The following is a 23,386-nucleotide window of genomic DNA, read 5'->3' as shown; positions in this document are numbered from 1 at the left end:
CATGTCTGGTCATATGCAGAATATCAGAAAGTGAGAACTCAGGTTTGAACATTGTCTTTCATAATGAATATATCTGTGAAACCATGTGAAGGGCTCCACAATGTCTGTACTCCAGTCACTCCCTTCTTTTCCCATTGGGGGGGAGGAGTATGGCAGTGTCTGGAACCATTATACCACCCCTCTGATGTTGAACTTATCTTTCATAGTATATGACCTAGAGGTTCACTCCCCTTAGTGAGCTTCTCCAGGAGTGGGGAGAAGAGGGGGTGTATTTGAGATGGGGGTATCTAGAATGGACAATTGATATATGCCATTGGATGAGGTAATGTTTTGGTACTACGAAGTACCAAGAACGAGAAGTAGAACCTCGCCCAAGAGACCAAACTGAACGATAATTTATAGCTAATGCTATCTGGCTATGGGATACTCCTCTTTCAAGTAAAAGGCCCTTTGTGAAGTTCCTACGATCTGTGGTTCGTCATGTGAGTTGAGAGGGGTGTATCTTGGCTATAAAAGATACTAAGTATTCTTTTGTAAGGACTCTCAGAGAATTCATTTATAGACACTGAATTGATCTGAGAGTTAAAGGGCTATGGTGAAGCTCATATAATTAAAGATGGACTTTAAAATATAACTCTGACTTGTGTGTGGTTTGTAAACTCTCATCATTTAGTAATATAGGAAATTACCACGACATACCTCAGAAGAGTGACTTATAATTGCCATCAGGATCTTGTATGTTATGACATGGATATTTCTCTGCCAGTCAGTATACCACTAGCCTGGTCCTACAGCTGCTGTCTTAATTTGATCCACCTAGTTGTTGCAGGAATTTTTCTGAACAGCAGGAAGGGCAAACGTGTCGTGTATTCAAGGATTCTGGACTAAATTGGAAATTTAAAATGCTAGAATCCTTGAATACACGACACAGACAGTTGTCAGTGTCAAATTCAAAGTTCACAAGCAGAAGACTCATACCTGAGTGGTGCAGAGGTCTAAGGCACAGCATCTCAGTACTTGAGGCATCGCTACAGACACCCTGGTTCAATCCAAGCCGTATCACATCCGTCCCATAGGGCGGTGCACAATAGGCCCAGCGTCATCCGGTTTTGGCCGTTGTAGGCAGTCATTGTAAATAASAATTTGTTCTTAGCTGACTTGCACAGAATCTTTTTACATAGGCAACTTGCATATACACACGCTCGCATTCAAATGCACATGTACACACACATGAAACATATTCAGTTGGCTGTTTTAATTGTTGTTGATGTCTTTTGTTTTTGTTGTTTCTATTTTCCTTTGTCTTTCTCTTTTTCTCTTTTGTTTTTCTCTCTTCTTCATTTTGTTTGTTTTTGGTGCATTGGGGGACCGTGGCTTGGTGGGGTGTGGGGGTGGAGGGAGAGGTTTTTTTTTCGGGGGGGGGGGGGGGCTGTGTGAAGGTGGAGGAGAGGGGTTTCTTTCGGGGGGGGAGACTGTGTGGGGTCTCGGATGGTTGAAGGGCAGCTCTCAGGAACTTTGGGGGGGATCTTGGATGTTGGGAGCTTGGGCCATTGGCCCTGTTCGGGTCCCCGTTTTGAGTTGGTGGGAGATCTGTCGACGTGCCCTTGGGCGGAGCATTGACCCTGGTTTCTTCTGTGGGTCGCTCTGGATGGGAGTCTGTTTGATGACTGAATGTAATGTAATGGAAATGTTGAGCGGTTTCACTGCAGGTAGATTGTATATTTTAATATTAATATTTTTTATTTTATGTATGCAACTTTTAAAAATAAATATCCAGAATATCCATGCACTTGCAGACCTGATGGTTTGTGACCGAGAGAGCAGGAGATACATGGTGCAGAGAAGTGATAAATGCCTGATGTAACTGAGGTCAGACGACACTTAGAACAGCAGATTGAACACTTTGAAGAACCTTATGAAGAAATGGAAAGACGAAAATGAGGTCAGTTTTCAACAATGGAGTGAGAAGAATTAGTAACATGTACATTTCTCTTTGTTGGTTTTCTTACATTGTAGTTGGAGAAGTTGGAGTCCCTCACTGCCCATTCCTGACATTTAGTTGGAGAAGTTGGAGTCCCTCACTCCCATTCCTACATTGTTGTTGGAGAAGTTTGGAGTCCCTCACTGCCCATTCCTACATTGTAGTTGGAGAAGTTGGAGTCCCTCACTGCCCATTCCTACATTGTAGTTGGAGAAGTTGGAGTCCCTCACTGCCCATTCCTACATTGTTAGTTGGAGAAGTTGGAGTCCCTCACTGCCCATTCCTACATTGTAGTTGGAGAAGTTGGAGTCCCTCACTGCCCATTCCTACATTGTAGTTGGAGAAGTTGGAGTCCCTCACTGCCCATTCCTACATTGTAGTTGGAGAAGTTGGAGTCCCTCACTGCCCATTCCTACATTGTAGTTGGAGAAGTTGGAGTCCCTCACTGCCATTCCTACATTGTGTTGGAGAAGTTGAGTCCCTCACTGCCCATTCCTACATTGTATGTTGGAGAAGTTGGAGTCCCACTGCCCATTCCTACATTGTAGTTGGAGAAGTTGGAGTCCCTCACTGCCCATTCCCTACATTGTAGTTGGAGAAGTTGGAGTCCCTCACTGCCCATTCCTACATTGTTGTTGGAGAAGTTGGAGTCCCTCACTGCCCATTCCTACATTGTTGTTGGAGAAGTTGGAGTCCCTCACTGCCCATGTTCCTACATTGTATGTTGGAGAAGTTGGAGTCCCTCACTGCCCATTCCTACATTGTAGTTGGAGAAGTGGAGTCCTCACTGCCCATTTCCTACATTGTAGTTGGAGAAGTTGAGTCCCTCACTGCCCATTCCTACATTTGTCTGTTGGAGAAGTTGGAGTCCCTCACTGCCCATTTCTACATGCGAAAGCTCAGATGCAGGAAAATCTAAAGGAGAAGAAGGTATTTACTTAGTGATTTTGCAGAGAACTACAAGGTTATTATCCGGGATGAGGTTCAAAGTTATCACTGAACCAGCCATCATGTCACCCTCCACCTTTCTGTATTTCAGGGTTAAACCAGGGTTTCCCAAACTGTCCTGGGGGCCCCCCTGGCGTGCACGTTTTGGTATTTGTCCCAGCACTACACAGCTGATTCAAATAATCAAACCTTGATGATGAGTTGTTATTTGAATCACTGCTGTGTAGCTGCTGGGACAAAAAAACTAAATGTACCAACCAGGAGGCAGGACGAGTTGGAAAACCCTGGGTTAGATGACCAGACACATGAAGATTCACTGTTTAGTTTCTGATGACCTAACTCATGATGTCATGTTTAGTCTACAATGCCCTGACTATGATTCGATTTCCACAACGATTTTCACATGTTGTTACCATCCTTATTATAATGAACAAATGAAACATTTTGCTAAAAAATAGTTTTCACATATTATTTAATGCTGTTATTAATAGGAATGTTGGTTTGGGTGGATTATCCCTTTAAGGCACCAACAACTGCAACTGGTCACCAATATCATTTGGGATTTGAAACAATAGAAGTTGCACAGAAGAAAAGAAAAGAATTGAAAGAATGAAATGAAGAATGAGTACTCCTCAATTAGACTTTCACAAAAAATAACTGTCTGACAATTGTTTTCTACATCAACATTTAAATTTCACACAACATTAGAATATGAGCCTGTTAAAACTGTAAATATTTGCTAAATATAACATCAATGTATACACTGAAGTAGTAAGCTTTAATTTGTGCAATTCATAATTTGTGCAGCAAAGTGTACCTTCCAAATGTGTTCCAATCAGTCGATATATTTTTCCACCTGAGCTGGTCACACCCAGACCCCACAAATGCCTCCTATGTCCTATGCCCACACCCTTATCAATCAACAGCACATTTGACTACAAAGGTTAACAAACAGATCAATGCCTACCTTATTGCCTCACAGGATCAGAAGTGTATCTCCTATGAAGAGATCTGATTCACACAGATGATGGGTCTCTTTATGCAACACAACAAGGAAGTGCTGTGCTACCATGATTTATAAGAAACCTTTCATTGTTGTCACCTGTTGCTTTGGCATGATATCTGTTTACAGTGGAAATATTTTTGGTTTCAATGTTGTGGTTCATAAGAAGAGTGACGTTCAACTGCCATCAGGATCTTGTATGTTATTACATTGATGTTATTACAAATAAGATAATAGATACAAAACAAAAATGTGAAGAACATAAATCAATCAACTCTAATTAGCACATGTAGGACAGTATGCAAGTGTGTGTGCATGGAATTGCAGATGTATTTCGCACATGTGCAGCACATAGTATTTGTTTTACAGTCCTTCTTTGGGGGGCAGAACTGGCATCGCCTCCTCTTGCCTGCCCCAGCTGCAGCATCAGGTGGATCAGGACAAGATTCAGCCCCTGAACAGCGTTCACTATCGCTGCAGAGGCCTTCTTTGAATGTGTGGGGTTAAATGTGCCTTTCCCAGCTGCTCCAGGAACACCATCCTCTTGTTCCGCTTATCAGGCATCCAGGTAGGGTTGATCTTGTTCCATATCACGAAGGCATTGTATTAGAACACATCAATGATGTTATGGAAGATGACCAGGGGCCAGCGGGCAGTCATCCTCCTGCAGCTGTAAGTTCCAATCACCTTGTCCAGGTTTTCCACGCCTCCTTTGTTGTGGTTGTAGTCCAGGATGATGGCTGGCTTCCTGTCCTCACGATCACTGATCTCAGCCGTGTTGTGCAGTGTGCTCAGGAGGACCACATTCTTGTTCCTCTTTGGGAGGTAAGAAACTAGAGTGGTGGTGGGGGTGAAGGCAAACTTTGATGAGAAGGCCTCTCTCCCACTTGTTGTGAGGACTGCAGGGGGGAGCTCAGCTTGTTCTTTCTAACTGTGCCAACCATGGTGATCTTCCTCTTCAGGAGCTGCTGGCTGTGAGAAATTGTCACACGTGACATTGTGCCCCTTCAGTCCATCTGTCACATCAAGCACACCCCGGATCCCCTGGTTCTTCTCCGGGCCTCCACTGGTCGGCTTCCCTGAAAATGGTTGTCTAGCATTGATCAACAACCAATTTGACAGAGCCTGAAGGAGTTTGAAAAGAATAATGAGCAAATGTTGAACAATCCAGGGAAGAGACTTCTCTGCCGGTAAGTAAACTAAAGCCACAAAACTAAAGATTACATCAGACTCATATACAGTCGGTGTTTTATTTGTCTTAGTAAAGAAAGTATTGGTGTTGTGTTTTCTAATGTAGTACAGTATATAGTATTGTAGAATAATGTTTTAATTATTAAAATGTGCGTGTGTGTCAGACGTCACCTGGAGAAATGCAGGAGTTGACTTCCGTCACCTGTTCAATGAAGAGTAACACTTTGGTACGGAGAGATTCGTGGAGGGGCGGAAACTCACTCACAGATGGCGTGAGCTCTGTCAAAGCCAGCATCAAGCAAGGGAACTTTGAGGCAGCAAGACAGAAGCTGGGAGACATTTTACACACCTTACAGGTGATTTAGATGGTTCTCATTATCTCCTTACTCCACAAGACAAGAGAGAGAGACATTGCTTTTGTTGAAATATTAGTTTTGCTAAAAGCACTTAAAAACGGTTTATTCCCAATGGATAACATGGCATTTGTCATAAAACTATTTTTAACAACTTGTCATTCTTATATTTTCAGGACTTCTACAGTCACAGTAACTGGATAGAACTGGGTAACAGGTTTCCCCATTCCAATCTTATCAGATCAGGCGTGTTTGACATCGGCCCAGTTGCAGGTATTGCGAGGGCGTGTTCTGGGTGTGTGTTAAAGAGGCAGAGTAGTTTGAAGATGACTCATTGCCAACTAAAGCATGTAGGTTGATGTTCCTCTGAAGAGAACAGGTGTGTAACATTCAGGTTCGCCAACGTTCCTTACACATTCAACAGTTTTGTCGGTAGGTGATTACCAAAGGGACTAGGGTGCAGAGGAGGCCAAGATAGATGCAGAATGTGTTGACTCAACTCAGGACAACAAACTGATACAGACCAGTGCACTATGCTGCTGACAGAACAGCCACATGCCAATTGTTATGGTCAAATATTTCCTTAGTAAAGGTGATGTAATGGTGCCTTATGCAGTCACAACATATTGCCTTAGTAAAGGTGATATAATGGTACCTTATGCAGTCACTTGAAAATAAAGGAGAGCCTCACACTCTAGGAGCTCAGATGCAAAAAAAATGTTGATCAGATTAATATTACCATTGAGAAAATTCAAAGCAAAACGAGACATGACCTTTTTCAAGGTCAGTCTCGCAAAAAGACGCATTCTTGCATTCTAACTACCCGCTATTCAAAGCGCTCTGAACAAATTAAGGGAATCTTTCACAAACATTGGCTCATTCTAAAATCCGGTGATAGTATCGGTAATGTGTTTTCGGACCTTCCCTTGGTCGTATTCTCGTGGGGCAGAAATCTCAGAGACCAATTGGTACACTCTKATTTACCACCCCAAGATATTCCTGAACAACGTCTATCTGCGCCCCTMCTGGATGGAAACTACAAGTGTAATGGCTGTGCTCAATGCAATGGCACTTATAAATGTAATTTATAACTTAATTTGACCCAGTTTCTCACAGCAGGAAAATAATCCAGCAGCAACAGGAAATAATAAATATTATGTGGATTATAATAAATATAATTTTTTTGTAGGGGTTGATACATTTTTTGCCATGGCAAATCAAGTATGAGATTTTAAATTGGAAACTAAAAACTTTAGAAGCCTTGAATACACTACAAGTTTGAATGTCCTGCTGTTCAGAAAAATTCCTGCAACAACAGGATGATCAAATTAAGATACATCATCTGTAGGACCAGGCCAGTAGCATACTGACTGGTAGAGAAGAAACATCAATGTAATAACATACAAGATCCTGATGGCAGTTGAACGTCACTCTTCTTATRAACCAGAACATTGAAACCAAAAATATTTCCACTGTAAACAGATATCATGCCAAAGCAACAGGTGACAACAATGAAAGGTTTCTTATAAATCATGGTAGCACAGCACTTCCTTGTTGTGTTGCATAAAGAGACCCATCATCTGTGTGAATCAGATCTCTTCATAGGAGRYACACTTCTGATCCTGTGAGGCAATAAGGTAGGCATTGATCTGTTTGTTAACCTTTKTAGTCAAATGTGCTGTTGATTGATAAGGGTGTGGGCWGTAGGATAGGAGCATTGTGTGGGGTCTGGGTGTGACAGCTCAGGTGGAAAAATATATCGACTGATTGGAACACATTTGGAAGGTACACTTTGCTGCACAAATTGAATTGCACAAATTAAAGCTTACTACTTCAGTGTATACATTGATGTTATATTTAGCAAATATTTACAGTTTTAACAGGCTCATATTCTAATGTTGTGTGAAATTTAAATGTTGATGTAGAAAATAATTGTCAGACAGTTATTTTTTTGTGAAAGTCTAATTGAGGAGTACTCATTCTTCATTTCATTCTTTTCAATTCTTTTCTTTCTTCTGTGCAACTTCTATTGTTTCAAAATCCCAAATGATATTGGTGACCAGTTGCAGTTGTTGGTGCCTTAAAGGGATAATCCACCCCAAACCCAACATTCCTATTAATAACAGCATTAAATAATATGTGAAAACTATTTTTTAGCAAATGTTTCATTTGTTCATTATAATAAGGATGGTAACAACATGTGAAAATCGTTGTGGAAATCGAATCATAGTCAGGGCATTGTAGACTAAAACTGACATCATGAGTTAGGTCATCAGAAACTAAACAGTGAATCTTCATTGATCTGGTCATCTAACCCAGGGTTTTCCAAACTCGGTCCTGCCCTCCCTGGTTGGACATTTAGTTTTTTTGTCCCAGCACTACACAGCTGATTCAAATAACCAACTCATCATCAAGCTTTGATTATTTGAATCAGCTGTGTAGTGCTGGGACAAATACCAAAACGTGCACCCAGGGGGCCCCCAGGACAGTTTGGGAAACYCTGGTTTAACCTGAAATACAGAAAGGTGGAGGGTAAAGATGTAAAAAGTTACCTAACAAACACAAGGCATAAAACATATGTCAGCGATTGTGTGCGGATATGTAGCGGAGTCAGGCGCAGGACACAGGTGTTGAGCAACACAACGGAGTTTACTCAAAATACAAGCAAAATTCCACATAGGAATAATAACAAACACCCTAACACATACAACAACCACTAACGACACAAACAATCACGGACAGAGCGGAAATGTATGCCAGAGGGTTAAATAGGAGCGATCTACACAAAATACAATTTCAGAGTGGAAGAAACACTTGTAACATTTGTTTGAAATTAATGGGAAATAAAACACTAAATATACACCACCGTTCCAAAGTTTGAAATGTCCTTGTTTTTGAAAGAAAAGCACATTTTTGTCCTTTAAAATAACATCAAATTGATCAGAAATACGGTGACATTTTGAGCCTGTAATCGAATCCATAAATGCTGATGCTCCAGATACTCAAATGGTCTAATGAAGGCCAGTTTTATTGCTTCTTTAATCAGAACAACAGTTTTCAGCTGTTCTAACATAATTGCAAAAGGGTTTTCTAATGATCAATTAGCCTTTTAAAATTATAATCTTGGATTATCTAATACAACGTGCCATTGGAACACAGATGGTTGCTGATAATGGGCCTCTATACGCCTATGTTAATAATCCCCAAAAAAATCTGCCGTTTCCAGCTACAGTTGAAGTCGGAAGTTTACATACACTTAGGTTGGAGTAATTAAAACCCGTTTTTCAACCACTCCACAAATGATTTGTTAACAAACTATAGTTTGTCGGTTAGGACATCTACTGTGTGCATGACACAAGTAATTTTTCCAACAATTGTTTACAGACATATTATTTAATTTATAATACACTGTATCACAATTCCAGTGGGTCAGAAGTTTTCATACACTAAGTTAGCTGTGCCTTTAAACAGCTTGGAAAATTTCTAGAAAATGATGTCATGGCTTTAGAAGCTTCTGATAGGCTAATTGACATAATTTGAGTCAATTGGAGGTGTACCTGTGGATGTATTTCAAGGCTTACCTTGAAACTCAGTGCCTCTTTGCTTGACATCATGGGAAAATCAAAAGAAATCAGCCAAGACCTCAAAAATATTGTAGGCCTCCACAAGTCTGGTTCATCCTTGGGAGCAATTTCCAAACGCCTGAAGGTACCACGTTCATCTGTATAAACAATAGTACGCAAGTATAAACACCATGGGGCCACGTAGACGTCATACCGCTCAGGAAGGAGATGCGTTCTGTCTCCTAGAGATGAACGTACTTTGGTGCGAGAAGTGCAAATCAATCCCAGAACAACAGCAAAGGACCTTGTGAAGATGCTGGAGGAAACAGGTACAAAAGTATCGATATCCACAGTAAAACGAGTCCTATATCGACATAACCTGAAAAGCCGCTCAGCAAGGAAGAAGCCACTGCTCCAAATCCGCCATAAAAAAGCCAGACTACGGTTTGCAACTGCACATGGGGACAAAGATCGTACTTTTTGGAGAAATGTCCTCTGGTCTGATGAAACAGAAATAGAACTGTTTGGCCATAATGACCATCGTTATGTTTGGAGGAAAAAGGGGGAGGGTTGCAAGTCAAAGAACACCATCTCAACCGTGAAGCACGGGGGTGGCAGCATCATGTTGTGTCGGTGCTTTGCTGCAGGAGGGACTGGTGCACTTCACAGAATAGATGGCCTCATGAGGATGGAAAATTATGTGGATATTTTGAAGCAACATTTCAAGACATCAGTCAGGAAGTTAAAGCTTGGTCCCATATGGGTCTTCCAAATGGACAATGACCCCAAGCATACTTCCAAAGTTGTGGCAAAATGGCTTAAGGACAACAAAGTCAAGGTATTGGAGTGGCCATCACAAAGCTCTGACCTCAATCCTATAGAAAATTTGTGGGCAGAACTGAAAAAAGTGTGTGCGAGCAAGGAGGCCTACAAACCTGACTCAGTTACACCAGCTCTGTTAGGAGGAATGGGCCAAAATTCACCCAACTTATTGTGGGAAGCTTGTGGAAGGCTACCTGAAACGTTTGGCCCAAGTTAAACAATTTAAAGGCAATGTTACCAAATAATAATTGAGTTTTGTTAAACTTCTGACCCACTGGGAATGTGATGAAAGAAATAAAAGCTTAAATAAATCATTCTCTCTACTATTATTCTGACATTTCACATTCTTAAAATAAAGTGGTGATCCTAACTGACCTAAGACAGGGAATTTTTACTAGGATTAAATGTCAGGAATTGTGAAAAACTGAGTTTAAATGTATTTGGCTGAGGAGTATTTAAACTTCCGACTTCAACTGTACAATCGTCATTTACAACATGAACAATGTCTACACTGTACTTCTGATTAATTTGATGTTATTTTAATGGACAAAAAATGTGCTTATCTTTCAAAATCATGGACATTTCCAAGTGACCCCAAACTTTTGAACGGTAGTGTATATTGATTACATAAGTATTCAACCCTTTAGTCAATACGATTTAGAATCACCTTTAGCAGTGCTTACAGCTGTGAGTCTTTCTGTGTAAGTCTCTAAGAGCTTTACACACCTGGATTGTGCAACATTTGCCAATTATTCTTCAAGCTTTTTCAAATTGGTTGTTGATCATTGAGAGACGACCATTTTCAGGTCTTGCCATAGATTTTCAATCGGATTTGAGTCAAATCTGTAATTCAACCCCTCAGGAACATTCACTTTCTTCTTGGTAAGAATCTCCAGTGTAGATTTGGCCTTGTGTTAAAGGTTATTATCTTACTGAAAGGTGAATTCATCTCCCAGTGTCTGGTTGACAGCAGACTGAACCAGGTTTTCCTCTAGGATTTGGTCTGTGCTTAGCTCCATTCCGTTTCTTTTTATATCCTGAAAAAACTCCCCAGTCCTTAACAAATTACAAGCATACGCATAACGTCATGCAGCCACCACTATACTTGAAAATATGGAGAATGGTACTCAGTAATGTGTTGTATCTGATTTTCCCCAAACATAACACTTTGTATTTTGGAAAAAAGTGAATTCCTTTGTCAATTTTTTTGCAGTATTACTTTAGTGCCTTGTTGCATACAGTTTGCATGTTTTGGAATATTTGCATTCTTTACAGGCTTCCTCCATTTCACTCTGCAAATTTGGAGGAACTACAAAGTTGTTGATCCATCCACATTTTCTCCTTTCTCAGCCACTCTGTAACTGAGTCACCATTGGCCTCATGGTGAAATCCTTGAGTGGTTTCCTTCCTTACCAGCAACTGAGTTAGGAAGAACGCCTGTAGCTTTGTAGTGACTGGGTGTATTGATACACCATCCAAAGTGTAATTAATAACTTCACCATGATCAAAGGGATATTCAATGTCTGCTTGCTTTATCTATACCCATCTACCAATAGATGCCCTTCTCTGCGAGGCATTGGAAAACCTCCCTATTTCTTAGTGGATGAATCAGTAATTAATTGAAATTCACTGCTCAACTGAGGGACCTTACAGATAATTGTCTGTGATGGGTAAAGAGATGAGGTAGTCATTAAAACATCATGTTAAACATTATTATTGCACACAGTCCATGCAATTTATGTGACTTGTTAATAAAAATGTTAATTCTGAACTTATTTAGGCTTGCCTTAACAAAGGGTTTGAATACTTAATGACTCAAGACATTTCAGATTTTCACTTTTAATTCATTCGAAAAACCTTCAAAAAACATCATTCCACTTTGACATTATGGGTTATTGTGTGTAGGCCAGTGGAAAAACATCTACATTTAATACATTTTAAATTCAGGCTGTAGCACAAAAAAAAGTGGTAAAGGGGCGTGAATACTTACTGAAGGCAGTCTATGATCAAACTATAATATTATGATAAATCATGTTGACTGTCCTCCCTCCCAAAGACAGGATGGTGATGTCATCAGTCCTGGCCGTAGTCTCTCTCCTCCTCCTGCAGACAGGGGTCCAGGGGTTCCTGGTGCTCTTCTCCGGCAGCTCCATGAACCATCTGAAGATCACTAGGGAAGCCATCTTACAGACCACGGCAAAGGTGTGCAAGCAACTGGCCTCTGTTGAGGGAAGAGACTTCACTCTGCCGGTAAGTAAACTAAAGCCACAAAACTAAAGACGACATCAGACTCATGTACAGTCGCTGTTTTATATTTATACTTTGTCATAGTAAAGAAAGAATTGGTGTTATGTTTTGTACTGTAGTACAGTATATAGTAGAATACAGTTTATGTACACCAATGTGTATTCAAATGTGTGTGTGTGTGTGTGTGTGTGTGTGTGTGTGTGTGTGTGTGTGTGTGTGTGTGTGTGTGTGTGTGTGTGTGTGTGTAGCCCGGACCACTGACTGCAGAGTCTCTGGCTCTAGCCTGCTCCTCATCGGGGTCTGCTAAGAGTTTCCAGAGTGCCATATCAGCAGTTAACCGGAGAAATGCCAGAGTTGACTACCGTCACCTGTTCAATGAAGAGTATCACTTTGATGGGGAGAGGTTTGTGGAGGGACGAAAACTCATCACAGATGGCGTGAGCTCTGTCAAAGCCAGCATCAAACAAGGCAACTTTGAGGCAGCAAGACAGAAGCTGGGAGACATTTTACACACCTTACAGGTGATTTAGATGGTTCTCATTATCTCCTTACTCCACAAGACGAGACTGCTTTAGCTGAAATATTAGTTTTGCTAAAAGCGTTTAAAAACAGTTTTCTCGTTAATAAACGAATAACATTTGGTTATGTCATTTTAGGAAAAAGTTGAAAATAATCCTTAAGATGCTTGTTAAACTGTTTATTCTCATTAATAAATCAATAACATGGCATTTGTCATAACACTATTTAAAACAACTTATCATTCTTATATTTTCAGGACTTCTACAGTCACAGTAACTGGATAGAACTGGGCAACAGATTTCCCCATTCCAATCTCATCAGATCAGACGTGTCGGACATCGGTCCTGTTGCAGGTATTGCGAGAGCGTTCGTCTGGGTTTGTGTTAAAGAGGGGGAGTAGTTTGAAGATGGCTATTTGCCAACTAAAGCATGTAGGTTGACAAGGGGTGTAACATTCCGGTTCGTTAACGTTCCTTACACATTCAACACAATGGAGGTTATGTGAATTGGTGCCTCGTTCAGGGGCAGCATGACAGATTTGTACCTTGTCAGCTCAGGGATTCAAACTTGCAACCTTTCGGTTATTAGTCCAAAGCTCTAACCACTAGGCTACGCTGCCCAGTTGCAGGTATTGCGAGTATGTGCGTCTGGGTGTGTGTTAGAGAGCAGGAGTAGTTTGAAGATGGCTGAATGAGTTTAAAGATGGCTATTTGCCATCTGAAACATGCAGGTTGATGTTCCTCTGAAGAGACAAGGGGTCTAACATTTAGGTTCGCCAACGTTCCTTACACATTCAACAGTTTTGTCGGTAGGTGATTACCAAAGGGACTAGGGTGCAGAGGAGGCCAATGTAACAGTATAACTTTACACCGTCCCCTCGCCCATACCCGGGCGCGAACCAGGGACCCTCTGCACACATCGACAACTGACGCCCACTGCGAGGTCGTTACCCATCGCTCCACAAAAGCCGCGGCCCTTGCAGAGCAAGGTGCAACACTACTTCTAGGTTTCAGAGCAAGTGACGTAACTGATTGAAACGCTGGTAGCGCGTACCCGCTAACTAGCTAGCCATTTCACATCCGTTACACCAAGATAGATGCAGAACGTGTTGACTCAACTCAGGACAACAAACTGATACAGACCAGTGCACTCTACTGCTGAGAGAACAGCCACATGCCAACAGCCACATGCCAATTGTGTCCTGAATTGGTGGCTGCCAAAATAGAGGTTATGTTATGTTATGTCTGTTACTCATTATACAGAAACAACAGGACGTGGGTCAAATATTGCCTTACACAACATATTTCCCTAGTAAAGGTGATGTAATGGTGCCATATGTAGTCACAACTTATTTGTCACGGATCCCTCCGGAACYGTCATTACGTAGACCTGGTCCTATTTTCCCATTTGATTAGTAATTGTATACGTGTGCCCTTTGTTCACCTTTGTTCACCATTATCCTGTCGATTATTGTTACAATGTTTGTTGGTATGTTGTGTTGTTTTGGCTTTTCGTGTCGCATGWATTGCGCAAATGATTACGGGTGTCGTCCTGTGTGATAGTCATTGTGAGATTGTGTTTTTATTCAAGGTACTTCTCGCTTTTTGTTTCGGTCTCAACCCTGTGTTTTTGTTACGTGTTTGTTTGGTCTTCGTCCCCGTGCCTTTACACGGCACGCTGTAATTTGAGAAATAAAAACCCCTATTACGCATTCCTGCGCCTGTCTCCCGATCCCTTTATACCAACGTCACAATATTGCCCTAGTAAAGGTGATGTAATGGTGCCTTATTGCAGTCACAACATATTGCCCTAGTAAAGGTTGATGTAATTGGTGCCTTTATGCAGTCACAACATATTGCCCTTAGTAAAGGGATGTAATGGTGCCTTATGCAGTCACAACATATTGCCTAGTAAAGGTGATGTAATGGTGCCTATGCAGTCACAATATTTGCCCTATTAAAGGTGATGTAATGGTGCCTTATGCAGTCACAACATATTGCCCTAGTAAAGGTGATGTAATGGTGCCTTAGCAGTCACAACTATTGCGCCTATAAAGTGATGTAATGGTGCCTTATGCAGTCACACATATTGCCTAGTAAAGGTGATGTAATGGTGCCTTATCAAGTCACAACATATTGGCCTAGTTAAAGGTGATGTAAGGGTGGTGGTAGCAAAGTACCAGGATGTAGTGTATATGTTGAAACCTCTATCCACCAGATAAGGACACGCCCACATGTCGGAGCTGTGTCGGGAAAGACTGCCAGAACAACATCCTAGAAAACATCATCAGAGACAAGAAGCTGACCTCTGGATATTTTGCCCTTGAACCTCTTTTTTCCACCAAACCAAAAGGTAGAGTCAGTCACTAATCTGATTTGAATAAGGTTTACACTGTGAATTAACCGGATGTAGCATAGCAAGAGCATACCAACCTAGTTCCATGTCTCTATGTGCTTTGGTCGAATGTGCTTTATACAGCTCCTCAACAGCAAAATGAGAAGTTAGCTAAAACACTTACAAAATAGACCTAAAAATGCCTTATCTTAATTTGACCCGGTTTCTCACAGCAGGAAAATAATCCTGCAGAAACAGGAAATGTGAATTRTTATGTGTATTATAATTAATAGATTTKTTTTTGTAGGGATTACATTGGGGTAAATCAAGTCTAAATTGGAAATTACAAACTTTAGAAGCTTTTTTAAATCATGAAAACTCTACAAGTTTGCATGGAAAATTCCTGCAACAACAAGATGATCAAATTAAGATACGACATCTGTAGGACTAAGCAAGTAGCATACTGACTGACGGAGAAGAAACCTCAATGTAATAACATACAAGATCCTGACTGCAGTTGTAAGTGACCAGTTGTATTGTCCTGATAGTCTCTATCGGTTGGCAGGGAAGTGCAGCCATGGGGGCTCATTGGACCAGACAAGCGGGCAGGAGCCTACAGGTGGGATCAACAAGGACTCGCTTGAGTCCAGCCACGGCAACTGGCACACTGCAGCTGCAAAGGTGGCTGTGGCTGCAACCAGTCAGCTGCTGGAGGACATCAGAGGGGCTGCCGGGGACATAGACTTCCTACGGTGGGGAATTGTACTTGATCATATAAGCACTGTTGTGAAGGGTCATGGCATCTGGCTCGAAGGACCATGAACAAAAGGACTAGGGTTGGAAGGAGGTGTGGCTTGTAAGGCCTGTAGGTTGGTAGGAGTGATGTGTTGAGTTGTGACTTGTAAGCCCTTGGAGATACACTACATGGCCAAACGTATGTGGATAAGAGCATTAGTGAAGTCGGACRCTGATGTTGGRTGATTAGGCCTGGCTCCCAGTCGSCGTTCCAATTCATCCCAAAGGCATTCGATGGGGTTGAGGTCAGAGCTTTGTGTAGGCCAGTCAAGTTCTTCCGCACTGATCTAGACAAACCATTTCTGAATTTCATTGTATGCTGTAGCGTTACGAGTTCCCTTCACTGGGAATTAAGGGGATTAGCCCAAACCCTGAAAAACAGCCCCAGACCATTGTGCCTCCTCCACCAAACTTTACAGTAGGCACTATGCATTCGGGCAGGTAGCGTTCTCCTGGCATCCGCCAAACCCAGATTTGTCCGTCCRACTGCCAGATGGTGAAGTGTGATTCATTACTCCAGAGCAGTGGTTCCCAAACTTTTTATAGTCCCGTACCCCTTCAAACATTCAACCTCCAGCTGCGTACCCCCTCTAGCACCAGGGTCAGCGCACCTTCTCAATTTTTATTGCCTTCATTGTAAGCCTGCCACACCCACAACTATACGATACATTTATTAAACATAAGAATGACTGAGTTTTTGTAACGACCCGGCTTCTTGGGAAGTGGCAAAGAGCTCTTATAGGACCAGGGCACAAATAATTATAATCAATCATAAATTATTAAGCCATCTTACATATAAAACCTTATTTGTTCATCAAATATTGTGAATAACTCAACCACAGGCTAATGAGAAGGGTGTGCTTGAAAGGATGCACATAACTTTGCAATGTTGGTTGTATTGGAGAGAGTTTCAGTCTTAAATCATTTCCCACACACAGTCTGTGCCTGTATTTAGTTTTTCATGCTAGTGAGGGCCGAAAATCCACTCTTACATAGGTACGTGGTTGCAAAGGGCATCAAGTGTCTTAACAGCGCGATTTGCCAAGGCAAGAAATTCTGAGCGCAGCCCTATCCAGAAATCTGGCAGTGGCTTCTTATTCCTTATCCCTTTAGCGGGATCATTTTCCTAACAAACCACTGAATTTCAGGTGCAAAATATTACTAACAATATTTATAATCATGCAATCACAAGTGAAATATACCAAAACCCAGTTTAGCTTGTTGTTAATCCACCTATCGTGTCAGATTTTGAAAATATGCTTTGCAGCGAAAGCACCCAGCTTTTGTGAGTGTATCAATCAATGCTACAACAGCTAGCCCCAAATTAGCATGGTCACGAAAGTCAGAAAAGCAATAAAATTAATCGCTTACCTTTGATAATCTTCGATGTTTGCACTCACGAGACCCCAGTTACACAACAAATGTTCTTTTTGTTTGATAAATATTACTTTTATAACAAAAGAAACGCCATTTGGGTTGCGCGTTATGTTCAGAAAACCAAAGCCTCGTTCCGTTCGACGAAAATTCCAAAAAAGTATCCGTTAATGTTCGTAGAAACATGTCAAATGGTTTTATTAATCAATCCTCAGGTTGTTTTTAACAAACATAATCGATAATATTTTCAACCGGACTGTAACCTATTCAATAAAAAAAAAAGAAAATGAGAGAGCTACCCCTCTCGCGCGTAGGAACTAATCATAGGACACCTGACTAGTTTTGAAAAAATCTCGCTCATTTTTCTAAATAAAAGCCTGAAACTACGTCTAAAGCCTGGTCACAGCATGAGGAAGCTATTGGAAAAGGAATCTGGTTGATAGCCCTTTAAATGGAAGAAAGACGGGCCAGGAAACACAGAAAAAAAAAAAAACACTTCCGGGTTAGATTTCCTCAGGTTTTTGCCTGCAGAATCAGTTTTGTTATACTCACAGACAATATTTTTGACAGTTTTGGAAACTTTGGAGTGTTTTCTATCCTAATCTGTAAATTATATGCATATTCTACGATCTGGACCTGAGAAATAGTCWGTTTACCTTGGGAACGTTATTAAAAAAATTATAAAAAATCTGACCCCTAGCGTCAAGAGGTTAAAGGGATAGCGAATCCAGTTGTTTGAAGTTGTCCATTTCGGGAAAGTAATTGCGTAACCAGCTCACTCAGGTGCTTCGCTATATCAGGTTTGACATTGTCCGTAAGCTTGTTCATTTGCACACAAAATATCCTACAATGATGGAAAGACCTGTGTGTTGTCCTTGTTAATGCAGACAGAATAGAGCTCCAACTTCTTAGTCATAGCCTCAATTTTGTCTCGCACATTGAATATAGTTACGGAGAGTGCCTGTACTCATAGATTCAGATCATTCAGGCAAGAAAAAACATCACCCAGATAGGCCAGTCGTATGAGGAACTCGTCATTATGCAAGCGGACAAGTGAAAATGATGGTCAGTAAAGAAAACTTTAGCTCGTCTCTCAATTAAAAAAAAAAAACGTGTCAATACTTTGCCCCTTGATAACCAGTGCACTTCTATATGTTATAAAAGTGTTACATGGTCGCTGCCCATATCAGTGCATAATGCAGAAAATACACGAAAGTTCAGGGACCTTGTTTTAACAAAGTTAACCATTTTCACTGTATTGTCCAAAATGTCTTTCAAGCTGTCAGGCATTCCCTTGGCAGCAAGAGCCTCTCGGTGGATAATGCAGTTGGGTCGGGAGCAACTGCTTGCACACGCGTTACCACTCCACTATGTCTCCCTGTCATGGCTTTTGCGCCATCAGTACATATACCAACACATCTTGACCACCAAAGTCCATTTGATGTCACAAAGCTGTACAGTACTTTAAAAATATCCTCATGTTGTCCTGGTTTCCAGTGGTTTGCGGAAGAGAAGGTCTTCCTTAATTGACCCCCCATAAATATAACGAAATAATCAAATTATATTAGTCACATGCCGCGAATACACAGGTGTAGACCTTACAGTGAAAGCTTACTTACGAGCCCTAACCAACAATGAAGTTTAAAAAAATACAGATAAGAATAAGATAAAAGTAACAAGATTTAGAGCAGCAGTAAAAATAACAATAGCGAGACTATATTACAGGGGGTACCAATACGGAGTCAATGTACGCGGGCCCGTGTTAGTTGAGGTAGTATGCACATGTGGTAGAGTTATTGAGTGACTATGCATAGATGATGACAGAGGTAGCAGTGGTGTAAAGAGTGGGGGGGGGGGTCACTGAAATAGTCTGGGTAGCCATTTGACTAGATGTTAGGAGTCTTATGGCTGGGGTAGAAGCTGTTTAGAACGCTCTTGGACCTAGACTTGGCTCTCCGTCGGAGGCCGAGAAGTTGCCATACCAGGCAGTGATGCAACCAGCCAGGATGCTCCGATGGTGCAGCTGAGAACCTTTGAGGATCAAAGGACCCATGCCAAATCATTTTAGTCTCCTGAGGGGGAATAGGTTTTGTCGTGCCCTCTTCACGACTGTCTTGGTGTGCTTGGACCATGATAGTTTGGTGATGTGGACACCAAGGAACTTGGTGATGTGGACACCAGCCCTATCGATGAGAATGGGGGCGTACTCGGTCCTCTTTTTCCTGTAGTCCACAATCTTCATCTTTGTCTTGATCACGTTGAGGGAGAGGTTGTTGTCCTGGCACCACATGGCCAGGTCTCTGACCTTCTCCCTATAGGTTCTCGTTGTTTTTGGTGATCAAGCATACAACTGTTGTGTCATCAGCAAATTTTATGATGGTGTTGGAGTCGTGCCTGGCCGTGCAGTCATGAGTGAACAGGGAGTACAGGAGGGGACTGAGCACGCACCCCTGAGGGGCCCCTGTGTTGAGGATCAGCGTGGTGGATGTGTTGTTACCTACCCTCACCACCTGGGGGCGGCCCGTCAGGAAGTCCWGGATCCAGTTGCAGAGGGAGGTGTTTAGTCCCAGGGTYCTTAGCTTATTGATGAGCTTTGAGGGCACTATGGTGTTGAGCGCTGAGCTGTAGTCAATGAATAGCATTCTCACATAAGTGTTCCTTTTGTCCAGGTGGGAAAGGGCAGTGTGGAGTACAATAGATTGCATCATCTATGGATCTGTTAGGGTGGAAAGCTGTTGGGGTGGTATGCAAATTGGAGTGGTTCTAGGGTTTCTGGGATGATGTTGATGTGAGCCATGACCAGCCTTTCAAAGCACTTCATGCCATCAGACGTGAGTGCTACGGGTCGGTAGTCATTTAGGTAGGTTACTTTAGTGGTCTTGGGCACAGGGACTATGGTGGTCTGCTTAAAACATATTGGTATTACAGACTCGGACAGGGAGAGGTTGAAAATGTCAGTGAAAACACTTGCCAGTTGGTCAGCGCATTTTCGCAGTACACATCCTGGTWATCCGTCTGGCCCTGCGGCYTTGTGAATGTTGACCTGTTTAAAGGTCTTACCCACATCGGCTGCGGAGAGCGTGATCACACAGTCTTCCGGAACAGCTGGTGCTCTCCTGCATGTGTCAGTGTTATTTTCCTCGAAGCAAGCATCGAAGTAGTTTAGCTCATCTGGTAGGCTCATGTCACTGGGCAGCTCTCGGCTGTGCTTCCCTTTGTAGTCTGTAATGGTTTGCAAGCCCTGCCACATCCGACGAAAGTCAGAGCAGGTGCAGAGCAGGAGGGCATAGCGGGATTTCTTATAAGCTTACGGKTTAGAGTCCCGCTCCTTGAAAGCGACAGCTCTAGCCTTTAGCTCAGTGCGGATGCTGCCTGTAATCCATTGCTTCTGGTTGGGGTATGTACGTACGGTCACTGTGGGGACGACGTCATCGATGCACTTATTGATGAAGCCAATGACTGATGTGGTGTACTCCTCAATGCCATCGGAGGAATCCCAGAACATATTCCWGTCTGTGCTAGCAAAACAGTCCTGTAGCTTAGCATCTGCTTCATCTGACCACTTTTTTATTGATCTAGTCACTGGTGCTTCCTGCTTTAATTTTTGCTTGTAAGCAGGAATCAGAAGGATAGAACTATGGTCAGATTTGCCAAATGGAGGGCGAGGGGGAGCTTTGTATGCATCTTTGTGTGTGGAGCATAGGTGGTCCAGAGTTCTTTTTCCTCTGGTTGCACATTTAACATGCTGATAGAAATTTGGTAAAACGGATTTAAGTTTCCCTGCATTAAAGTCCCCGGCTACTAGGAGCGYCACCTYTGGGTGAGCATTTTCTTGTTTGCTTATGGCGGAMTACAGCTCATTCAATGTTATCTTAKTGCCAGCTATGGTGGTATGTAAGCAGCTACAAAGAATACAGATGAAAACTCTCTTGGTAGGTAGTGTGGTCTACAACTTATCATGAGATACTCTACCTCAGGCGAGCAATAGCTCGAGACTTCCTTAGATATCGTGCACCAGCTGTTGTTTACAAAAATATATTGACCGCCGCCCCTTGTCTTACCAGACGCCGCTGTTCTCTCCTGCCGACGCCTCATATAACCAGCCAGTAATGTCCCGTTGGAGTTTAAGCTTTTATGGCTGCAGGGCGGGGTGCCGGTACAGCTCTTATGACAAACAGCCACTTCAAGTGCAGGGCGCGAAATCATTTTTTGTTTAAATTAGGTTTTTTTTACAATATTTAACTTTCACACATTAACAAAGTCCAATCAGTTAAATGAAAGATCACATCCTTGTGAATCCAGCCAACATGCTCCGATTTTTAAATATGTTTTACAGGGAAAACACCCAAGTATATTTATGTAGCTCACCTCCAAATAGAAAAAAGCACAGACATTTTTCACAGGCCAGTAGCAATGGACAAAAACCCACCAAACATAACCTAGAACCAACACAAAACTAACCAAGAAACAACTTCATCAGCATGACAGTCTTATAACATGTTATACAATAATTCTATGTTTGCTAAAAAAAATTGCATATTTCAGGTATAAATCAGTTTTACATTGCAGCTACCATCAACAAGTACGCCGTCACAAAAAGCACCGAAGCAGCCAGAGTAATTACAGACACCAACGTGAAATACTAAATACTCATCATTAAAACATTTCTGAAAATACATGGTGTAATAGATACACTGTTATTACTGCATCGCTGTGTTTAGAATTCTTACAAATAACTTCATTACGACATAGGCTTTACGTTATGGCGAGAGAGGCCCAAAACCTGGAAGCAAAACTAGTAGTAACACAAGTTTGACGACAGATATATGAAATATGTTTATTCATAATCCCGTTAATACGTTATGTGATCATTACATTTCGCACGAATGTTCTCCAGGCACATTGGTTTGTCGGTCTTTGTCGTGAAACAATCGTTGTTTGGTTTTAGAACGTCCTTCTCCAGTCAATTAGCACGGAATGCTAGCAATCGTCGAATGACTCTCCTTCCTGAACAAAGGCACACAACTCAAGCACGCAAGCCTAACAGTCGCACGAAATAAATTATAATTAATCTTATACTAAACTTATTTGAAAAAAACATACTTTAGCGATGATAATTGTCACATTTATCAATAAAATCCAAAGCCGGAGATTTGTGGGTCTATCAACGACAGCTTTTCCAGAAGGCAATCCAGGCATCTTCTCGCGGCGCTTTCTCACAGAAAACAGGAAATGGGTGATCCACCGTCTGAAAACGATGACTCTGAACACGCATTCAAGTATTACATTTCACTGCTCATACCTCTAACATCCTGACCGATGTACCATAGCGGTATTAACAGTGCCTGAACGGAACTTACAGTCCACCCGTGGCTAGTTATTTTCTTCATGCCCTTCGAGCAAGATAAGACAGCGTGCCACCTCCGGGCCTTCCCTCTCACCAGGACCATCACGTGCCACTCCGGGCCATTCCCTCTCAGTGACCATCGTGCCACCCCCGGGCCTTCCCTCTCCAGTGACCATCGTTTTCAAGCCTCCGGGTTCCTTCCCTCTTCTCCAGGTGACCATCGTACGCCAACTCGGGCCTTCCCTCTCAGATGACCATCGTGCCACCATCCGGGCCCCTTCCTCTGTCAGTGACAATCGCTGCCCACACGCTCTCAGGGCCTCCCTCTCCAGTGACCATCGTGCCACCTCCGGGCCTTCCCTCTCCAGTGGTCAGCATGCCACACCCGGGCCTTCCTCTCCAGTGACATTTTTCCCTGCCACCTCCGGGCCTTCCCTCTCCAGTTGACCATCGTGCCACCTCCGGGCCTTCCCTCTCCAGTGGTCATGCGTGCCACACTCCGGGCCTTCCTCTCCAGTGACCCACGTGCCACCTTCCGGCCTTTCCCTCTCCAGTGCACCATTGTTTGCCACCTCCCAGGCCTTCCCTCTCCAGTGGTCAGCATGCCACACCCGGGCCTTCCCTCTCCAGTGACCATCGTGCCACCCGGGCCTTCCCTCTCCAGTGGTCATGCATGCCACACCCGGGCCTTTCCTCTCCAGTGACCATCGTTGCATTGCCCCTTCGGGTTCCCTCCTGTGGCAAGTGTGCAACCTCCAAGCCACCCCCTGGTGGCCAGCATTTCCGCCTTCCTCCCTGGGTCCGTTGGCACCATGCCGGCCTCCTCCGGAACCTCACACTTCGTGGGATATGCCAGGGCCCCAATCACCAAAAGTCCTGACCTAACTTACAGTCCATCCTAGCACTAGT

General features: G+C 42.6%; 1 protein-coding gene across 1 annotated transcript in view; it reads left to right on the top strand.

The window, feature by feature from the left end:
• The first annotated feature begins 5,790 nt into the window (after nucleotides 1-5,790).
• LOC112070879 (von Willebrand factor A domain-containing protein 7) overlaps nucleotides 5,791-23,386 on the top strand; it is a 39,564-nt gene continuing 21,968 nt past the window's right edge. Inside the window, exons 1-6 of the mRNA XM_024138334.2 lie at nucleotides 5,791-7,113; nucleotides 11,918-12,111; nucleotides 12,357-12,629; nucleotides 12,884-12,980; nucleotides 14,845-14,979; nucleotides 15,527-15,713. Coding sequence (XP_023994102.1) covers nucleotides 11,923-12,111; nucleotides 12,357-12,629; nucleotides 12,884-12,980; nucleotides 14,845-14,979; nucleotides 15,527-15,713 — 881 coding nt within the window. The 5' untranslated portion in view covers nucleotides 5,791-7,113; nucleotides 11,918-11,922. The remainder of the gene's footprint in view (nucleotides 7,114-11,917; nucleotides 12,112-12,356; nucleotides 12,630-12,883; nucleotides 12,981-14,844; nucleotides 14,980-15,526; nucleotides 15,714-23,386) is intronic.

This window comes from Salvelinus sp. IW2-2015, unplaced genomic scaffold, assembly GCF_002910315.2.
Source record: "Salvelinus sp. IW2-2015 unplaced genomic scaffold, ASM291031v2 Un_scaffold1447, whole genome shotgun sequence".
NCBI lineage: Eukaryota > Metazoa > Chordata > Actinopteri > Salmoniformes > Salmonidae > Salvelinus > Salvelinus sp. IW2-2015.
Note: the sequence above shows the minus strand (reverse complement) of the source record. Positions and strands in the feature narration are given on the sequence as shown.